The following is a 19,754-nucleotide window of genomic DNA, read 5'->3' on the forward strand; positions in this document are numbered from 1 at the left end:
AAAAGATGCTAAAACTCACCAAAATAAACCACCAAAATCTAGCAGATTTTGTACCAGATTTCGGCAAGATCTCACCGAGATTCCGGTATCTCAGTTTTCTTGGTAGGCTTGAAATGAAGCAAGATTTAGTAGCTTGCTCATGATAGCCATAGATTGTGCCTAATCTATTCCTTCTTCATTTCTATTAGTTTGCCTCCAGTGGATTACTGAACTGCTTTATTTGCTTGTCTTTGGTTTTGTTTTAATTGGTTTGATGGATCTGTAAGTGATCCAAAGCAGGATTTTTGAACCTAGATTTCATTAGTCTTATTCACTGTTGTAATTAATTATGCTAGTGAACCTTATAAATCCATTCAAGATTCCTGAGGGGCATGAATGATGAAATCAATGTCCCAAATGATCTTTGCTAGATCTCTGTGAGGCCTCTTCAAATGTTATCTGATTATAAGGCATTGTTTAAAAATTAGATTGAAATGGTTTATAATTGGTAAAATGTATGGGTTTCTCTTGGCTTAAAAACGTAGTCTCATGTGAAATATGAATACCACATTATTTCATTAAATTGAGTGAGCACAAATGATAAATGTCAAAATTTTGGTCAAAGTAATCAAAATGTTTAGGCAAACTGAAGTACCCAAGGTGTGCGCAGCCCAGTGACTAAGAAATTGGTTTACGAGTTACGACTGAAGGGAGGAGGGCAGCGGCATAGATCCCTCAAAAGGTGACCAGCTTTCAGTACTTGTTTTACATTACACTGTCGTTTTTACGGGCAGCTGGTTTGGGAATGAAGAAGACTTCCCCAGTGAGCTTGGAGAACTTATTTAGAAATATGTTTTTTTACAGACTACGCTGGGCTTATAGGTCGTGTATGGGATACAAATTGGGGGTACTTCCCTCCTTGATTAGAGTCTCTCTTGTCTCTTTCTTCTCCATTTAAGGGTTTCTAAGGTGATGCCTATTCTGTAGTCTTCCTGATCAAATGCGGAGCTTACTTATCCCAAAAAAAGGTTGCGTCCTGCTGTCCTCTCAAAAATACCAAATTTGAGTTTGAATGGTCAAGGGTTGAAAAATTAATTGAAATTGTATAAATTGAACAAATGTGTCGAAGTTGCTAGAGTAATTCAATGTTTGAGAACTTACAAATCTTCGGAAATTCAAACCTTCTCAAAATTTGTGGGGTATTATACCTTTTTTATTGTTGTTGTGGTCGTTCTAATGTTGTTGATTATTCTGATGCTGATTGGATTGGAATTGATGTTGATACATGGTCGACTATAGGGTTTTGAACCTTCTTTAAAGGTAATCATGTTGCATGGAGACATAAGAAATATTCACAATAGCTCATTCCAATGCTGAAACAGTGATAGGGCTATGGCTTATATTGCTGCTGAACTATGTGACCTTGGTCCTTACTCCTTTCTTTATGAGCTTTGCTATTGTACCTTTCAACCATTGGAGTTTTTTTGACCACCAACCAACCATTTACACTGCTGAAACCCTGTTTCTTATGAGAGGAACAAACCATATTGATGCTTACTGAGTTACTGTTATATTCTTCAAGATGCAGTAATGAGGAAGTTGATCTGTAGTTTAAGATCTCGATCTTGACCAGGATCTTGGTCCCTCAAAAGACTGAGATCTGGTAAAAATCTCCAGTCAACTTGACCCAACACAATGGCCTATCTCGGTGGGTATTAGGGTTCAGTTTGGGCTAGAATTTGATATTTAGCGTATTTTAGGCCTTCGTAAAAAACACAATGGCGGCCTTAAATTTATGAGAACAAGTGTATATATGAGTCGCACCTCAACCCTAAATTTGAAATCGATATACTGAAGGAGTGAAAGTGCAGACTTATAAAACATGAAATACACAATCATTACTTGTTATAAATGAAAACATAAAGGTTTATGGTCAAATATACATTAAGTATTGTTATTCACCCAATGGTACCAAACCTATATCTTGTTGTATAATATATTATATAATATATATATAACAGTAGCCAAATGAGAGCTATTTATAACTCATAACCTATTATCATAATTGATTATTCATAAATAGGTCTTAAACAAAAATATATATTATTGCAAAGAGAGCCTTAGTATAACTATAAAGTCATTGGCTGGGAGTTCTGTTCTCTCTCTCTCCTTCTCATTGTTGCTAGTTTTGGTATTTTGCTAAGCTATGAGAAAGTTGATGGAGGTGGCACAACCAACTTCAAGAGAGGCCTTCACATGCCTTTGTCTAGAGAAGCGATATAATCCAGATCTAAGGAATTAGAAGAACTAGGGGTAGACCTAAGATAACTCTAAGAGAAACGGTGAGAAAGGATATGCACCCTAGGCCTTGTATCTAGTATGGCCTCAAATTAGAGCTGAAGGGAACGCAATGATCCATGCAGCTGACCCCATTTAGTTGGTAAAAGGCTTCTTGTTGTTTTGTCAGGGATTAAAGTTTGGTGATCCTCACACAAGATGACACCAAAAGTACTTAGAACCATCACTTTACTAACCTGAAAGCCTGTAATTTTCTTTAGAAGAAAACTTTAATCATCCAAATATAAGAGCTCCCGTCTTATGGCCAAAGGTATCCTGATAGTCTAATAGATAACAACCAATAAGAACAAAAGAGCCAGCTCATCTTGGATAAAATATTACTAAGCTAAGATAAGCTTACAGAAAAATAATAGATGATAGTAGACTTCTAGAAGATATCCACAACTAAGTAAAACCCACTTCTATGATTAATGATTAATCTGCTGACATGTTGGTTGCCATGGCCTTTGTGTGTCTGGACTTCTTCAGCCACAGAGTTGTGTACTTGAAGATTTTTCATGATGAATTTCTTTGAGAGTCATATTGCCCCCATCTTAACCTGTACTTTTATTTCAAGCATTCAGTACAATTAATTATCTCGTTATTTATTCCATTCTGCCTGGTCTTCGCGTTTGGAAATTGATCATATTCTTTCAGGTTGCCATTGCTGATGAACAAGTTGAAGAAAATTTATTCCACGTGTTCAATGAGGAAACTGATCCTGAGTATAAAACTTTCTACTTTACCTTTTACATCATGAAGTTTTGGATCTACTGATTTGTTATATTATCATGAAATATTTTCTGTCAAGACATGGATTCTTTCAAGTTTCTTTCCTTTATTATTTTTATAGGTTTCTAGTGTTGCTGCACGATCTTTCCTAGAATATGTTCAATGGTAGTGAATCTATAAAAGACTGTATAAAGAGCTGCAAATCTTGTTCTTACCACACACTTATTTCCCTGGAATTTTTCACAATACTTGATTACTGCAGCTTATCTTCTGTGCCCTTTTGGGGGGAAGTGACCAAGGATTCAACTGAATCATCCTTAAAACATTTACTGAGTTCTATTCACTTCATTATGAGTGAAATATTCAAATACATTCACAGTTCATACGACAAGCAATGATGTATTGTGGAGATCATTTGGAAGTTGGGAATCATCATATAGAAAAACTTAGTGTAGCACAGATTAGGATGTTTACTTGGATTAGTGGCAAAACTAGGAAGGAGGCCTTTAGAACTGATATGCGAGTAGTGATGCATTATGCAATTATAAATCCGTTTGATGTTGCATGGCAATGTTCAATGGAAGCTTTTGAATGCTATAGCACGGTTAATTGATTTGGTCCAAATTGAAGAAACTGAAAGAGCTAAGGGCAGACTGTTATGGTTTTACCCATGTTATAGGGATACTTAATCCTTGTTCATGTACATCTTAGCTTAAGTTGCAAATGCTGTTTCTATTATTTTAACTCTGACCTCCGAATGTAGGTAACTTTAATATCTCTAGTACTGGATATAGCCAAGAGTGGGATTGTTGCTCACATTCTTGCAGCCTCCAAATATTTCTCACTTCCAATCTGCTCCTCATCTCTTTTTCTGCTTTAACCTTCTCTTTAGTTGTTCTTCACCCTTTGTTGATCCTCTTAATTTCTGACTTGGTAGTAGTGCCGGTTTGGGAGTGGCCAAGCACTCTTTCCAAAACATCTCTTTTTGGAACCCTAGAAAGGTAGAGGAAGGTTGTACCATGTAAGTTACACCATGGAAAACTTCTTGGAGGTATGTTATCTCTCTAAAACTTCAAATGGAAGAGCCCTTGCACTCACAGAAGCTGTTGAAGCTCCTTGAAGGTCCCATGAAACTGAACTGGCTGGGCTCTGTTTTCTTCCAGTTGCATTTTAATTTAATACTGTCTACTCGAAACTTGGAAGGGCTTGAGGTTGGGATCATTAGTATTGCCTGGGGTCTTGTAATGATCTGGTAAGCAATTTCATCTTTCAGTTGCAGTTGCCACCAGTCGCTGCTTTTTTTCCCCTTCCCCCCGCTTAACTTCTGTGTGGAATGTGGGCATGCATGTTTGTATTCTACAAGTTTTGTATCTTGATCATATTATCGGGTGTTTTTGAATGGAGATTAGCTTGAAAACAACCTTTAGTGCTGGTAATGTGCTTTTAGTTCGGAAGCTACCTTGTTTCCTTATCTTTTTATTCCCCCCCCCCTTTGATCGTGTCCCCACTTCGTCGAGCTCTCCTTTCCTTTGGTGTATGCTCATCATGGAAGGGTCTAGTTCTGAGGTCATGGACCTCCTCCACCTTTGACTGGTTGTATGAGTTGTACTACAAGTATTCTGGCTGTTTATGATGATCCTGATGTTCGGGTATCCCTTGTTAAGTTGGATATCACCAATTTTCTGAATGCCTCTTACTTTATGAAGTTATCCCTATGCAGTAGAGGAAAACTAGGGTATTTTAGTGGATCTGTGAGAGTCCCTGATGTGGTTGACCTTACGTATCTAAAGTTGGAAACTCAGAGTTCCATTTTGAGGAGTTAGTTGATCTTCTCCATGAAGCCTAAGATTGGTACAATGATAATGCATAGGGAGACTTCCTAGGACGTATGGGATAGTATCTGCTAGACTTATTATAGAGTAGGTGGATCAGGTAATATATGTCAGCTCCTCCAGCAAGTCATCATTGTGAATCAGGCCACCTTTGAGCTTTTCTTAGGCGTAATCTATTGGTTGCTTAAGAAGATCATCATAAATGATTTACTTATGTTGCTGCCTTTTGTGGTCCAGCAGTGTCATAAACCTTTGCTTATTTCATTTTCCCTGGCTTCCGTGCTGCTTGTTTGCAATTCTGGGTCTTTTTCTGTATCTCCCTTTTATTCATTGCTTGTTTGTCAAACGCTTCTTCTGTCTATTGATTAGCCGTCCCCCCTAAAAAGCACTGTGTCAGTTTGGGATTCTTTGTCTGTGAACATCAGATCACACTTAAAGGTTGCATATCACTTTTTACCAGTAAGAGCCCCACATCTTTTACATATCTGATCTGATGAGATGCCACCTTCAATTTGATAACTAGTCAATGTTCCACTAGTAATAAGTCTCTCTCTTAAAAAAAAAAAAAAAAAAAAAATATCACTCTTTTCATTGTCGTATATATAGACCTCTTTGTTGTCTTCAGATGTAGCTTTCTTGTCCTCTCTTTATGGTCTTCTGCTAGTGTTGGTAAGTTTGTGGCATTGGAATGTTGAAGTGAAAGATTGAACAACGTTATGGTCTTCTGCTATTGTGTTAGTATGTGTGGGGCTTTAGAACATCGTAGTGGAAGCGTGGATGATTAGAAAAAGAAAGAAAGAAAAAAAATGCTGTCTACCTGAAGTGCAGTGTTTCTACTCCGTCCATATCAATTCACACAAGACCCAATACTCCGTCCATATCAATTCACACAAAACCCAAAACAAATGTGTTCCTTTCTCCATTACCAAATAATGCTTATAACAACATTGGGTGCATGAAATGGACATGCATCTTTACTGCTATTACTTCTAAACTAATGGTGGGTTTGAGGCCTTGGAAGAAGATGGAAGATTGAACGACTGAAAATGCGTTACCTCCAATGGCTCTACTCCATCCATCAGTTAAGGGAAAACCTTCCAAAACAAATGTATTCCCTTCCCCTAAGCAGGATAATGCATAAAACATTATTCGATGCTTATTCAGTTTTTGAACTACTTGTTCCTTAAGCCCAAACTGAGGCTCTCTATCTTTGCTTTTTCATTGCTAAGCCATTTATGCTTCTGTCCCTGATGTAAACGAAGGAGGGGATCCATGAAATTTCAGAATTTCCTTATTTTGGGTAATTCTAGGGTTTTGGCCCTTTTGGGTTTTATATGGACAGCTTTGGTAAGCCATGGAAGCTTCCAAAGGGTAAGGGTTTGGTCTAGAGGATCCAGGGATATGTGGGAAGGGTTCAAAATTCTTCAAGACTCTCTCTTTTCTTTCATTTTCTTTTGATTCTTCTTATCACTGTTTGTTCTTCTCTTTATTTCTTCTTTTTTTTTTTTTCCCTGTCTTTATTCTCTTTCTTTTTTCTGTTTTTCCCCGCCAGAAATAGAGAATCGGAGAGAGAGAGAGAGCTGGGGAGGGAAGAAAACTCCAGAGGAGTCGCAGGGGTTCATGGAAGAGATCCATGACCTGAACAGAGAGGGAAAAGGCCTCTAGAGGGGGCTGTGAAGGCCTGGACTGGGGTGTTCTGGGTTGTGAAGGAACAAGGGAAGAAGGGAGAGTCTGTGATGGGGGTAAAGGGGGCTGGACTTACCTGAAATTACTTGACATGAAATTCTGCAGACTGACATTGAGACCCCTGCTGAAATCGATACCTGAATTCTGGGGTTTAGAACTGAATTTGCAAAACCGGAATGCTTTGGGTTAGCCAACTTCAGGGTCCCCCCCTAAGGAACCCTGCCAAATCTCCTTGGCTGTGAACTCTCAGGTTTCTTTACTCATTCAAAACTGAGGAATTCTGTAGGACTTGAGAATTTATGGCCTTTTACAACTTTGAAAGGCAATCTGATAAGCCCCTTGTATCACGAGTCTACACTCGACAGTGTGGAAAGCAAATCCCTAAAATCTAGGGAAGGAAAGAGTCATATTACAATTAGGATTAGATTCGAAGAGGCCTATTCGAATTACTTTTTAGGATTAGAATTGAAGAGTCCTATTCGAATTGGGATGATTAATTAATACTGTAGGAACGTAATTGCTATAAATAGGGGGAAGGAATAGTAGAGGGGACAGTTTTTTGGAGTTATTGGGGGAAGATTAGGTGAGAGCTATTGCTCTTGGGTAGTCGTAGGATTCACCTACTGCTAGTAGTGTGTTTTGTCTGGAAGATTATTTGATTCAATGTTGCTATTATCATTGTGAGTGAATTTATTCATCGTTTTTGAGATCGGGGTCTTATCAATTTGGCATTAGAGCCATCGATTCCAGGGGAATGGTAAAGAGCCGAATGGAGCATAGGGTAAAGGAATTGGAAAGTATCGTGAAAGAGATTCCAGGTCAAGTTGGACTCTTGACACAACACATTGAAAAAGGAGAAAAGGCGAATGATGCTTTCAGAGAGGAATTAAGGGTCATGCTGTTGAAAGGAAAATCAGCAGAGATGCATACCTTAACGCCTGAGGTGAATGAAAGCGAAGGAACTCCAGATTACAGCGAGCGAACGATTGAACCAGAGAAATCGAGAGACTTCCTTCCTAGACATCTTGAGATGCCGATTTTCATGGGGGAAGATCCGATGGGGTGGATCGCACGGGCTGAGAGGTACTTTGACCTATACAAATTGAGCGTTGTAGAGAAACTCAGAACTGCAACTCTTTGTTTTGAAGGTGCGGCACTGGGATGGATACGCTTCCGAGAATTGCAGCAACCATTGTCATCATGGAGAAACTTGAAAGAATCGATGATCCATCGATTTAACTCAGCACAACTGAAGACTCCCCAAGAAGCGTTGATTAATCATAAGCAAAGTGGGACGTTTGCAGCATATAGAGAAGGGTTTGAGAAATTAGCAGCGGCAGCCGGAGCGTTAGATGAAGAATGGTTGAAAGGGGTGTTTTTTGCTGGTTTAAACGAGGAAGTGAGGGCGGAGGTACGATTATTTGGCCTCACCAAATTGAGCCAAATAATGGACCTGGCCCAAGACGTGGAGGACAAAAATAGAGTGGGGAAAAATAAGAAATCTTTTTTGACCCAGCCCACTCAATCGGCCCAAAATTTAACCTCACGTTTTATAAACTTCAGCCCACCCAACACCAATATTAGAGAAACCAATACGGTTCAGGGAACCGGAATGAACCAAAGCTTTAACAGCTTGGTTCCCCCAAACCAAAGAAGTGAACCCTTGTCTTCCTCTTCACAATCTCAACCTGCAACCACAACAGCGACGGTGAACTCAAGATGCTCACGATGGCTATCCCAGGAAGAAATCAAATATAAAATGGACAAAGGGGTATGTTTCAGGTGTGACACCCCATATTCCAAAGGCCACCGATGCCATCTGAAGCAACTAGGGTTGCTGTTACTCCACGATGATGATAATCCAGAAGTTGCAGCAGAAGAAGGAGTGATCGATGATGACAATACGACGGTCGAAATGGAGCCAGTGCTCGAGACGGAACTCTCGCATACTTCTTTGGTGGGAATCGATTCACCACATACCTTGAAACTAACGGGACAAATAAATGATTGTGAAGTCATCGTTTTGATCTATTGTGGTGCAACGCACAATTTCGTCGCTCAAAAGTTGGTGGAGCCGTTGGGATTGGTAATCCAAAAAACAAAATTTCAGGTTGCTCTGGGCGATGGAATGATTAGCAAATGTACAGGGATCTGTCGATAGATTCCGATTCAGTTGGGCGGTGAGGTCTTTGTACAAAATTTTTACCCTTTCAATTTGGGTAGCATTGATATAATCTTGGGCGTAGAATGGTTGCAGACACTCGGGGAGGTACGCAGTAATTGGCGTTTGAGAACCATGAAATTTGAGTGGCAAGGACGACCCGTGAAACTAAATGGGGATCCGACCTTGTTGCAATTGGAAACAACATTGAAAAGTGTGCTACATTTTATTCAAGCAGGCGGTGATGGCTACTGGCTGCAGCCTCAACATCTTGACGGAGACGATATAGAGGTACACCAGTATCAAATTTATTAATCGACTTTGCTCAACTATTTGCTGAACCAACTGAACTACCACCAAGAAGGAAGCAAGACCACCAGATACGGCTAGCCGGAGAAAATAACCCACCTATTATTTGACCCTATCGTTACCCACACTCTAAAAAAAATGAGGTCGAAAGGTTGGTACAAGAAATGTTAATAGCAGGATTGGTAATGCCTAGTGTGAGTCCTTACTCTAGTCCAGTATTGTTGGTTCGAAAGAAGGGTGGCGGATGGCGTTTCTGCGTGGATTATTGGGCCCTGAATAAACTCACAGTTCCTAACAAGTTCCCCATTCCCGCAATTGACGAACTGTTGGATGAGTTGGGCGGAGCCACAGTGTTCACCAAACTTGATTTGAGAGCAGGATACCACCAGATCAGAATGGCGGAAGGTGATGAGGAAAAAATGGCTTTTTGTACCCATAATGGGCATTACGAGTTCCTGGTGATGCCATTTGGGCTTTCGAATGCTCCGGCCACATTTCAATCCCTCATGAATGAGGTATTTTGAGAACATTTGTGAAAATTTATTTTGGTGTTCTTTGACGATATCTTGGTGTATAGCAAGACCATGGAGGAACATGTTTGTCATTTGTGAACCACCTTTATACTTCTCACACAGCACCACCTCGTTGTCAACTGAAAAAAATGCATGTTTGGGGTTGCTACATTGAAGTATTTAGGGCACATCATATCTAAAGACGGAGTTGCTGCGGATCCACAAAAGATCAAGTGCATGGTGGAGTGGCCCCAACCCGCCAATCTTAATACCTTGCGAGGATTTTTAGGTTTAACCGGGTATTACTGCAGATTGGTCCAAGATTATGGAAAGATTGCCGCTCCGCTTACTAACTTATTGAGGAAAGATGCATTTCAGTGGAATAAAGAAGCAACTATGGCGTTTAACGCCCTCAAGACAGCAATGACAACCGTTCCAATATTGGTTATGCCAAATTTCACAAAGGAGTTTTTGGTAGAGACTGATGCTTCAGGTTTTGGGCTGGGTGCGGTTTTGATGCAAGATGGCCACCCGATTGCCTACTGGAGCTATGTGTTGTCCCCTCGTGCACAAACCAAGTCGGTCTATGAGAAAGAACTAATGGCAATTGTGCTAGCGATCCAGAAATGGCGTTGCTACTTGATGGAGAGACATTTCAAAGTACGAACTGATCAAAAGAGTCTGAAATATTTGCTGGAACAACGCATTGTGTCTACTAATCAACAGAAGTGGGTCTTAAAGCTTTTGGGATTTGATTTTGAGATATTGTACCGACCGGGCAGCGAAAACAAAGCCGCTGACGCTCTCTCGCGACGATCAGAGGATGATAAGCAGCTTCTCTCTATGACAATAGCAACTTGGCAGGAAAGTGAGGGTTTAGATGCGGCAGTTCACGTCTCAGAGCGTTACCAGAAAATTATTCAGGCCTTCCTAAAAGGATCCCACGACTATCCTAACTATCATCTCCAACAAGGAACATTACTCTATAAAAACAGGTTAGTCATCCTTGAAGGATCCCCCCTAAGTCCCAAATTATTGTCCGAATATCACTCCACCCCAATTGGTGGGCATTCAGGGTTTTTGCGGACCTACAAGCGATTGACGGCTGTGGTCTATTGGGTGGGAATGAAGGCTGCTGTTCGAGACTTTGTGGCTAGTTGTGATGCCTGTCAACGCAGTAAATACTTGGCTATGAAACCCGTAGGTCTCCTTCAACCGCTGCCAATTCCAGAACGCATTTGGGAGGATATTAGTATGGATTTTATTGGCGGCTTACCCAAGACTAAAGGCGGGGACATAGTGCTGGTGGTAGTGGATCGTCTCACCAAATACACCCATTTCCTTGCTCTTTCACACCCTTACTCTGCTAAGGAAGTGGCTGCATCATTCACTAGGGAAGTTATCCGCTTGCATGGATTTCCGCAATACATTGTCTCAGATCGCAATCGTGTCTTCCTTAGTCACTTCTGGATGGAGTTATTCAAGCTAGCAGGCACCCACCTGAAGTATAGCAGCACCTATCATCCACAAACCGATGGCCAAACAGAAGTCGTGAATCGCAACCTTGAAATTTACTTACGCTGTTTCGGTGCTCGCCAACCAAAGGATTGGATTAATTGGTTACCTTGGGCGGAATATTAGTACAACACGACATTTAATTCAGCCACTAAAATGTCTCCATTCCAGATTGTATATGGCCGTGAATCGCCTTCACTTTTGCGTTGGGAAGATGGCCGGTCCAAGGTTGATGATGTTGATGTGTTCCTTAGTGAGCGAAATCGAGTATTGGATGATCTCAAATCTAATCTCCGGGTGACCCAAGAACGGATGCGCGCCACCGCTAATCCCAATCGCCGGGAGGTGCACTACAGGGTGGGGGATGAGGTCTTTCTTAAACTCCAACCTTATCGTTTTCAGAAACTTGCCAACCGCCCAAACAAAAAGCTAAGCCATCGTTTCTACGAGCCATTCCAAACCATAGAGCAAGTGAGCCCCGCAGCTTATCGGTTACAGTTTACCGAAGGGACTCGCATCCACCTTGTGTTCCATGTTTCACAATTGAAACCAGCAGTTGGTCAACACATGGTCCCCCAGCCTCTTCCTCATGTTTGCGAGAGAATGGCATGTTACATCCCACACCAAAACAATTGCTCAGCATTCGCTTCTCTGCCCAGGGGGTTTTGTAAGTTATGATTCAATGGAAAGGACTGCCTCCTTGTGAAAATACTTGGGAAACTTATGACCATAGTTGTCACGGCGACGAGGCGATGCAAGGCGGTTTAGGCTAATTGAGGCAATGAGTCGACGAGGCGCCCTCCGAGGCACTTTTGAGGCGCTTTTGAGGCGCTTGAGGCGTTTTAATTGAAATTTTTAGTGTACATCTCATTCACTCTAAATCTATCATATCTTATATAAAAAAAAAAAAACTAATATCAGACTACCTCAAGTCATCCAACATACTACAAATCACACATAATAGGTCCTAAATAAAAAGTCGCGAGAAGAAAGGAAGAGAAGAAGTTGCTTGTCACTGGCCACTGCTTGCTGCAGTGTTGTCGTGGGAATGGAAGAGAAGAAGAGAGGAAGAGAGAAAGAGATTAGGGATTAGAGTGAGAGTGAGAGTGTGAGACTTGAGTCAAGAACTTATTCTCTTTCAATTTTGTTTGTTTTTATTTTTATTTTAACATTTGATCACATGTAGCGTCATTATACATATATATGCATATTGGTTCAAACAATAGATACTTTACAATCGGAATCTAATAAGTATTTCAATATATGCCTTTGATTAGGCATCTTTCTCGTGATTTAAAAAAGAAAAATAAAAAGCGGACGCCTTATTGCCTAAAAATAAGGCGATGCCAATTTAAGGCGCTCTGGAAGGAGCCCAGACACCGAGGCGACGCTTAGGTGACGCCTTGACAACTATGCTTATGACAAGATGCGGTCCCACTTTCCAGATTTTCACCTTGAGGACAAGGTGAAACTGTTGGAGGGGAGTATTGATAAGCCCCTTGTATCACGTGTCTACACTCGACAACGTGGAAAGTAAATCCCTAAAATCTAGGGAAGGAAAGAGTCATTTTACAATTAGGGTTAGATTCGAAGAGTCCTATTTGAATTACTTTTTAGGATTAGAATTGAAGAGTCCTATTCGAATTGGGATGATTCTGTTAATTAATACTGTAGGAACGTAATTGCTATAAATAGGGGGAAGGAATAGTAGAGGGGACAGTTTTTTGGAGTTATTGGGGAAGATCAGGTGAGAGCTATTGCTCTTGGGTAGTCGTAGGATTCACCTACTGCTAGTACTGTGTTTTGTCTAGAGATTATTTGATTCAATGTTGCTATTATCTTTGTGAGTGAATTTATTCATCGTTTTTGAGATCGGGGTCTTATCACAATCAAACTCTAATCCTCTTCAACCTTAACTTGGGTTTCTTATCGAGCTAGGAACCTGTTTTTCTTTGGATGGATACAGAACTTTGTTATAAACACCCAAATGGAAGGTACATGGAGGGGAAGAAGAGGGATTCTTTCTTTTCTTTTCTTTTCTTTTTTGGGGTGGGGGGGGGGAAGCAACCAGACTAGGATCGCCTGGAAGGCACAAGCAGAGAGCTCTCAAGAGACCCCAGGTAAAAATATCTTTGGGTGACTAAAAGTGGTTTCTGGTACAAAAAGGAAATCCTGGACCTAACATTGCTAGAGATGGCTTTCCAAATATGATCCACTGAGCGAGATTTGGCAGTCCATCTATGAAGTTGCCCTCCATCCAAATGTGCAGGATACAGCGCCCCGAGTAAGCTTCCCCAATAGTAACTACCTAGGAACCTTATCCAGCTAACCATATCCAGATAAAAACTTATATAATTAATTAAAAGACTTTAGTTGGGAGACTTGAAACGGATTAGAACCCCAACCTGACAAGCAACCAAAGTAAAGAATGTAACTCTGAAAAGAAAATTTACCCCCAAAGAGGTGTGCATGGAGCCATGGACCAGGGAAGACTAAGCCTCCTTGCGGCTTCTGGTGGGCCTTCTCTTTGTGTTCACATCAGTCACTTTCTGTTTTTATTCTTGTGACACAATGGTCATGATATCACCTGTTCACAGTGTTGTTATTTTACCAGCTACAAATAATGAGACTCAAATTCTCAATCAAAAAGATTTATGAAGTCTACTCTAGTGGGGTGATATCACTTTTGCAACTTGTATGCAATTATTTAGCCAACAGACATGCAGCAATAGCATTAGTTGTTGGACAATGCTTTAATATCAGTACTTAATGTTACAGTTTTATTTCTGTAGGATTGGGAATTTGGTGGGTTCCACCATTATTCGCCTGCTTTATACATCATGCCCTTCTTGCCCGTCACGCTGGCTATCAGTATGTCGCAAAATTGTAAGCCTCTTATCTCTCTGAGAACAATTGTTTTTTTATTGAATGTGTTTCTCTCAATTGCTTTTGCATTTGTTCCCACTTTAGTATGTATAATGACACCCTAATGTGATTCAAAAAATAATTTGGAATAGCATTTCAAAAGATGACAAGAAACGAAGAGAATTAACGAACTGGAACCGGAGATGAGCCATTACAAGCTTCTGCTTTGTGTCACCTAATGATCAACTGGAAGAAAATATTACTTTCTTATCCAAGTTACTCTTGTTTACTCCATAAAAATTACAATACTTGTTATTTCACTTCACCGTAATGCTGGTAGATCCATGGTTGTCTATAAATCAATATGCTAATTGTGTTGGTATATATATGGAGCACTATGACTAGAAGCAAGGCGATACACTGTGTTTGAGGGCTTGTCCTAGGGTGCAATGGAAGTCCTTTCTTTATGGTTTTCTGCTAATTGTGCAGCAGCATGGATGTGTTGTCAATGAATTGTGAAATTCATGATATAATTATGCTAGTAATGACTTAATATTAGAAAAACAACATATAACAAACAAAGCATCAATCACAGTCCATATGCATACAAATCTAAGCCATCTGAAGCCAGTCTCCATTTTCTAGGTGTTACTGTATGACAGCACATGGGTGTACATTAACAAAGCATTGAATTTCGATGCAGATAACAATACAGCTGTCACTGGAGAGAGAATTCTGATTCTAACTATTGGTCAATATGATTTACTCTGTATCTCCATGGTTATTTAATTATATCTCTTTACTGATGAATATTGAAGTCATCGTGAATATTCAAATTTCAAACTAGTCTGCTGAGTCAGAAGCTTCCTTTGGAGTACGTGTCTACTTCATCTAAAGTTACAGGATAACCGCAGTCCAGTTTAATATAAGTGCTCACTAAGGGCCCTTATTGAATGTTACAAGTCATCGTGTCATCGTTAGCACTACCTCGTCTTCAATATTAAGAACCAAGAATACTTCTGGAAAACAATGGTGGATGAGTCCAAATAGACGGACCTTGAACTCACTGCAAATTTTTTCCTGCTATTGGCAATTTGGCATTTACATTTTCAGTTTTGACTTCTTTATATATGTTCTTTAGATAAATGTTGCAGTGGGGTTATTGTAATTACAATCTGAATGACTTCCTTATAATGGAATTAGTTCTTTTTCTCATCCTCATTGGCTGCCACTTTTATCTCAAATTGTTGTCCTTAAAACCATTGTTGTCACGGCTTCTAGGTGACCCAACATGTTGGAGTTGCCTTGGATGTGAGGCGACACCAAAAAGGCAACCAAGGTGTCCTGCTATACAATACCTTGACAACTATTCTTGAAACCTATTCTGATTCACTGATAGCATACAACCATGGTAGAAGATCTCGCTCTTGAGCGAGATCTCACCACCTTGAAAAACTGAGATCTCGATCATCTTGGCGAGATCTTGGTCGAGATATGCAATTTTTTGGCATCAGCTCGGTGGACCATCTCAGTGGGTTTTAGGGTCCCAATTGGGCTGAAACTTGTTATTTAGCCTATTTAAGGCCTTTTGAACACATTGATGGCCTTGGATTTGTTAGAAAACAATCCTAAGTATGATTTCTAAGTCAACCCATAGTGTGAAATCGAAATATTGTAGGATTAGGGAATACAATGTTATACAATATGAAATATATAACCTTTAAGGCATATAACTAAAAAGCAAGTGTATCAAATGCGTCAAATAGCCTAAATGTCATCAAAATTCCATCCATACGAGTATCACAATCTCAATTTTCAAGAATAGAATAATAAAATTATACAACCATTAGAAGTTCTATATAAGTCATTAAATCATAAGTTCATAAGACATGTAGAGAATGATTGATCTTCCTTCGATGTTGTAGATGTGCTAAGAGAAGTTGCAAGTGAAAATCCAACCTAAATCTGCAAAAAAAAAGGGCAAAAATTGAGAGTTCCAACGAGATATGGCAAGATCTCGAGCGAGATATGCTCATGATCTCCATCTCATCTCGCTTCTTTGAAAAAGCGAGATAGCTTGCGAGATCTCGCCAAGTTCTCCCACCATGCGTACAACAATCTATTCTTTTTTATTTGTGTTTACAAGCTTAGGAAACCAAGCATACCAAACCACTATGCAAGATCAGATGCCATTGGCAGCAGTTTTATCTTCTCGTAGGTGGTTTGCATCATGGAATATTAGCAGTAGTATTCTAGTTATACTGTGTTAGTAAGGCAACCAATGGTTATTGTAATTACAATTTGAATGACCTCTTTTGATTGAATTTGTTATTTTTCTCATTCCCATGGGAAGCAACTTTTATCTCAAATTGTTACTCCTTGAAAGTCGAAACCATAGTTATCACGGATTTTAGGCGATGAAAGGCATTGGAGTTGCCCTGGATGTGTGGCAACACCAACAAGGCAGCCATGGTGTCCCGCTATACAATACTTTGACAACTATTCTTGAAAGTTGAAACCGATTCTTATTCATTGATGGCGTACAACAATCTATTCTTGTATTTTGCCTTTACAAGCTTAAGAGACCAGGCATGTCAAATCACAGTGCAAGATAGGTTGCCAGTGGCAGCATTTTTATCTCATCAAGGAATATTAGCAGTATTATTTTAATCATACTGTGTTATATATATATATATATATATATATATATATATATATATATGATAGTATTCATACCTAAGATGTGTTTTATTGGCTCAGTTAGGTGCTTGGAAACATTTATTTCATATCAGAGCCTGTTAAAGTTGTTGAAACTTTTTCTCTAGGTGCTTGCTACATCAGTGGGAGGAACTGCCAACACTGGATTGGAACATGATTCTCTTAATGGTAATGATGGTGATACTAGGTTATATTATGAAGAAGATGGTGGAAACATGGTTGCTAGCTCCCATGACCAACATATACCAGCGTCCAATGTTGACACTCCAAATGTTATTCACAAAGGAGAGAAACATCTCAGATATCGAACCAGGGTTTTTGCGGCAGAGTATGTGATTGTAAACTTTAATATTCTTAAATGTTTTAAGATATTGCTCCTTAGAGTATTCTCAACTTCTATTCTGGTGCTCTGTGTCTTGCTTCTCAGACATGCAGCTTTTTCTAGTACATAATAGAATAAGAAATGAAAGTGTAGGTCTCATGCTTGTATCCTCATGTTTCCATCGGCAGAATTTTTCTACAAAAAGTAATTATGGTGTATCCTGATTCCTGAGGTCCTGCACACTTATCGTCACTTAATCAGCATTTAGATGATGATTTTCACTGGGGGCTGCCAGTTTCCAAATCTTGTTGTTTGAGATTATCATTATTATAATGGAACCTTGTGAGGCATTAGGAATATAAGAATGGAGAGAAAAGGCTTATGGTTATAAGTTTCATGTGCACTTTAACGTCAGTTGAAAACTGATTCCCTTTTTATTTAGCTTATTTCATAATTACTGGATTTGATCAATGGGTTTCTCATGCTCTTTGGTTGATATTTTTGTCCAACCCAGGACAACAGAAAAAGACACCAAATATTATTGCAATATATGTTGAACTCACAATTCTGATTCAAGTCCAAGATTATGGTTGCATCAGTGTTTGTGATTGAGATGGTGTGCTGGTAAACACATAATTTGTTAGTTTCTTAGTGCTGTTAAATAGGTAACCTAAATATGACTGTAGGATATGTTGAGCTCATCAGCTTATGCAATGGATGACTCAAGCTGCTTTTCACATTGGTCATCAATAATCTTTATATAGGCCTTTGTACTCTGTGGTATAACATCTCTTACAAGCTCCATTATCTTCTGAAGTCTGCACAAGAGTGGGCCTAGATAGGTTTTATATCTTTTGCGGAGACTTGATAGTACCAGTAGTATATTCCATTATTCCCTTGCTTTGACAAGAAAACTTCATCAAATGTGCCAATATAGGTAGCTTTCTGTTACTTCAAAGAGAAAACCTCAATGAGTGTGCCAATTTAAATAGTAAGTATTATCAAGCTTCACAAGTGAAATTTGAGCATGGGGGTCGTGATGTAGTCTCAATCAAATGGGGCTGATCTTCCAAGATCTGTAGAGCAGGGTTAACGCAAGGCTTGAATTAATGAATTTGGCTATGGCCTAAGGGGTGGCCTCTGAGTGGTAAGTTGGTAACCCCTACTAGGTTTGAACTAGTAACCTTTAAACCCCTGATAGGGATAGAGAAGCTGTAATGGGTTTGAATGGGGCAGTGTTGGATGGGTTTGGATAGTTTAGGGAATGTTTCAAGTAAGTATCAAGATATGGTACAGGGGACAAAATTCAAATAGGTTTCTTGAGATAATTTAGGGGGACCTATCTTATATTGACGAAATAGGGTTAAACTTGCATCAAGTTTTGATCTGATTGCCTAGGAGTCCACCAAGTTTCATCAAATTTGGATCGTGAAACTTCAAGTCATGATGAATCTTGATTTTGGATGGGAAAAGGGGGTTCAGAATCACAGATGGGAAGATCTAGAGTTTGGATGTTGTCGAAGGTGAGGGTTATGGTGGTGGTATGATGGCTTGACTTTGGGTGGAACATGATGGTTTTGATGTTTGGGTGAAAGATGGGATTGGGTATGAGGATTTGAACCAAAATATGAAGGGCAACAAGAAGTGGGATGGAGTAGGCTGCCAGCTACCTGGATAGGGGCCTCGTAGATGTTTGGATCAAGTGGATGTGGAGTTGTAGAAGGCTGTTCTTTGAACTATAGGTCTATAGCTAGAATCCGGGCTTGACTTCACCATGGGCCCTAGTGTTCTTTGATCTTGGAGTCTCCAAATTGAACAAACACATGTTGAGCAGCCACCAGCATTACTCACATAGATTACTTTAACTGCGAATGAAATTTATTTATAATCTGATTTGGTTCCTTCCTGTCCAGTTGAGGGGTTTATTTATACTTAATGGAGTTCTAAAATGAATAGAGCTCCTAACTAAACTGAAATTGAAATTAGAAGCTGACCAACCTAGACTAGGAAATAGAAACACGAACTCAGCTATGTTTTTCATGGATTGAGTGAGCCTTTCGATGACTTAAAGCTAATTAAATGAATTACTAAAATACCTTCAGACTGGGAAGAATTACAAAACTGCCACTGCTCAATCGAACTAAAGCTAGAAAAGCATAAAAAATTGAAAATGTTGCTGGTCAGCAGCCCTAACCGGAATTTCGGCCCACCTCGATCAAAAGCTGAACCGTGGCCCTAGCTGCTGGTAGCAACCCTAGAGGCATTTCCTTTCCTAGTCTTGACCTTCCATTTGGTGTGGAAAGGCTTGGCTTCTGCTTCAGGTTCTCAAAGAGCATCTGAGTGTTAAGATCACCACCTGAACTGAAGGTCAATCCACTACTTCTAAAGCTGTAGTATAGGCATCCAAGCTTCAATAATGAGCAAGTCTTAACCCGATAAACAGAGGAAGCCTTTTGCCCAATGGTAAACACAAACCAGAAAACAATAAGACTAATTTCTGGAAGAATATCAAATCCACCAAATATCTCTCAAGGTAATTCGTCATTAACAAAAAGTTAGCAGCTCAAACAGCCAAAATAAGATGAATATGAAGCACACAACAATGTCAGAGCATCATTGCTTAGTCACAGGCCCAGAGAACTAAGCCGATGGTAGCTTGAGTTGAAGGGAATAAGTGAGTTGCAGTATTCCCACTTACAGGAGCATATATAGAGATCCTATGGTCACAAAGGTTACCCTGGGACAATTCACTGGACCCCAAAATCAGCTTCGAAGCTGGTCAGATG

The 19,754-nt window shown here is 39.8% G+C and overlaps 1 protein-coding gene across 3 annotated transcripts in view; it reads left to right on the forward strand.

The window, feature by feature from the left end:
- SWEETIE (HEAT repeat-containing protein) overlaps positions 1–19,754 on the forward strand; it is a 144,845-nt gene that overhangs the window by 76,302 nt on the left and 48,789 nt on the right. For all 3 annotated transcript variants that reach the window (XM_089159117.1, XM_089159114.1, XM_089159116.1), the window contains exons 30-32: positions 2,974–3,041; positions 13,856–13,949; positions 16,754–16,974. In XM_089159117.1, coding sequence (XP_089015243.1) covers positions 2,974–3,041; positions 13,856–13,949; positions 16,754–16,974 — 383 coding nt within the window. The remainder of the gene's footprint in view (positions 1–2,973; positions 3,042–13,855; positions 13,950–16,753; positions 16,975–19,754) is intronic.

Source organism: Hakea prostrata, chromosome 6 (genome assembly GCF_041222555.1).
Source record: "Hakea prostrata isolate BN-2017 chromosome 6, UWA_Hpros_2, whole genome shotgun sequence".
NCBI classification, from domain to species: Eukaryota; Viridiplantae; Streptophyta; class Magnoliopsida; order Proteales; family Proteaceae; genus Hakea; species Hakea prostrata.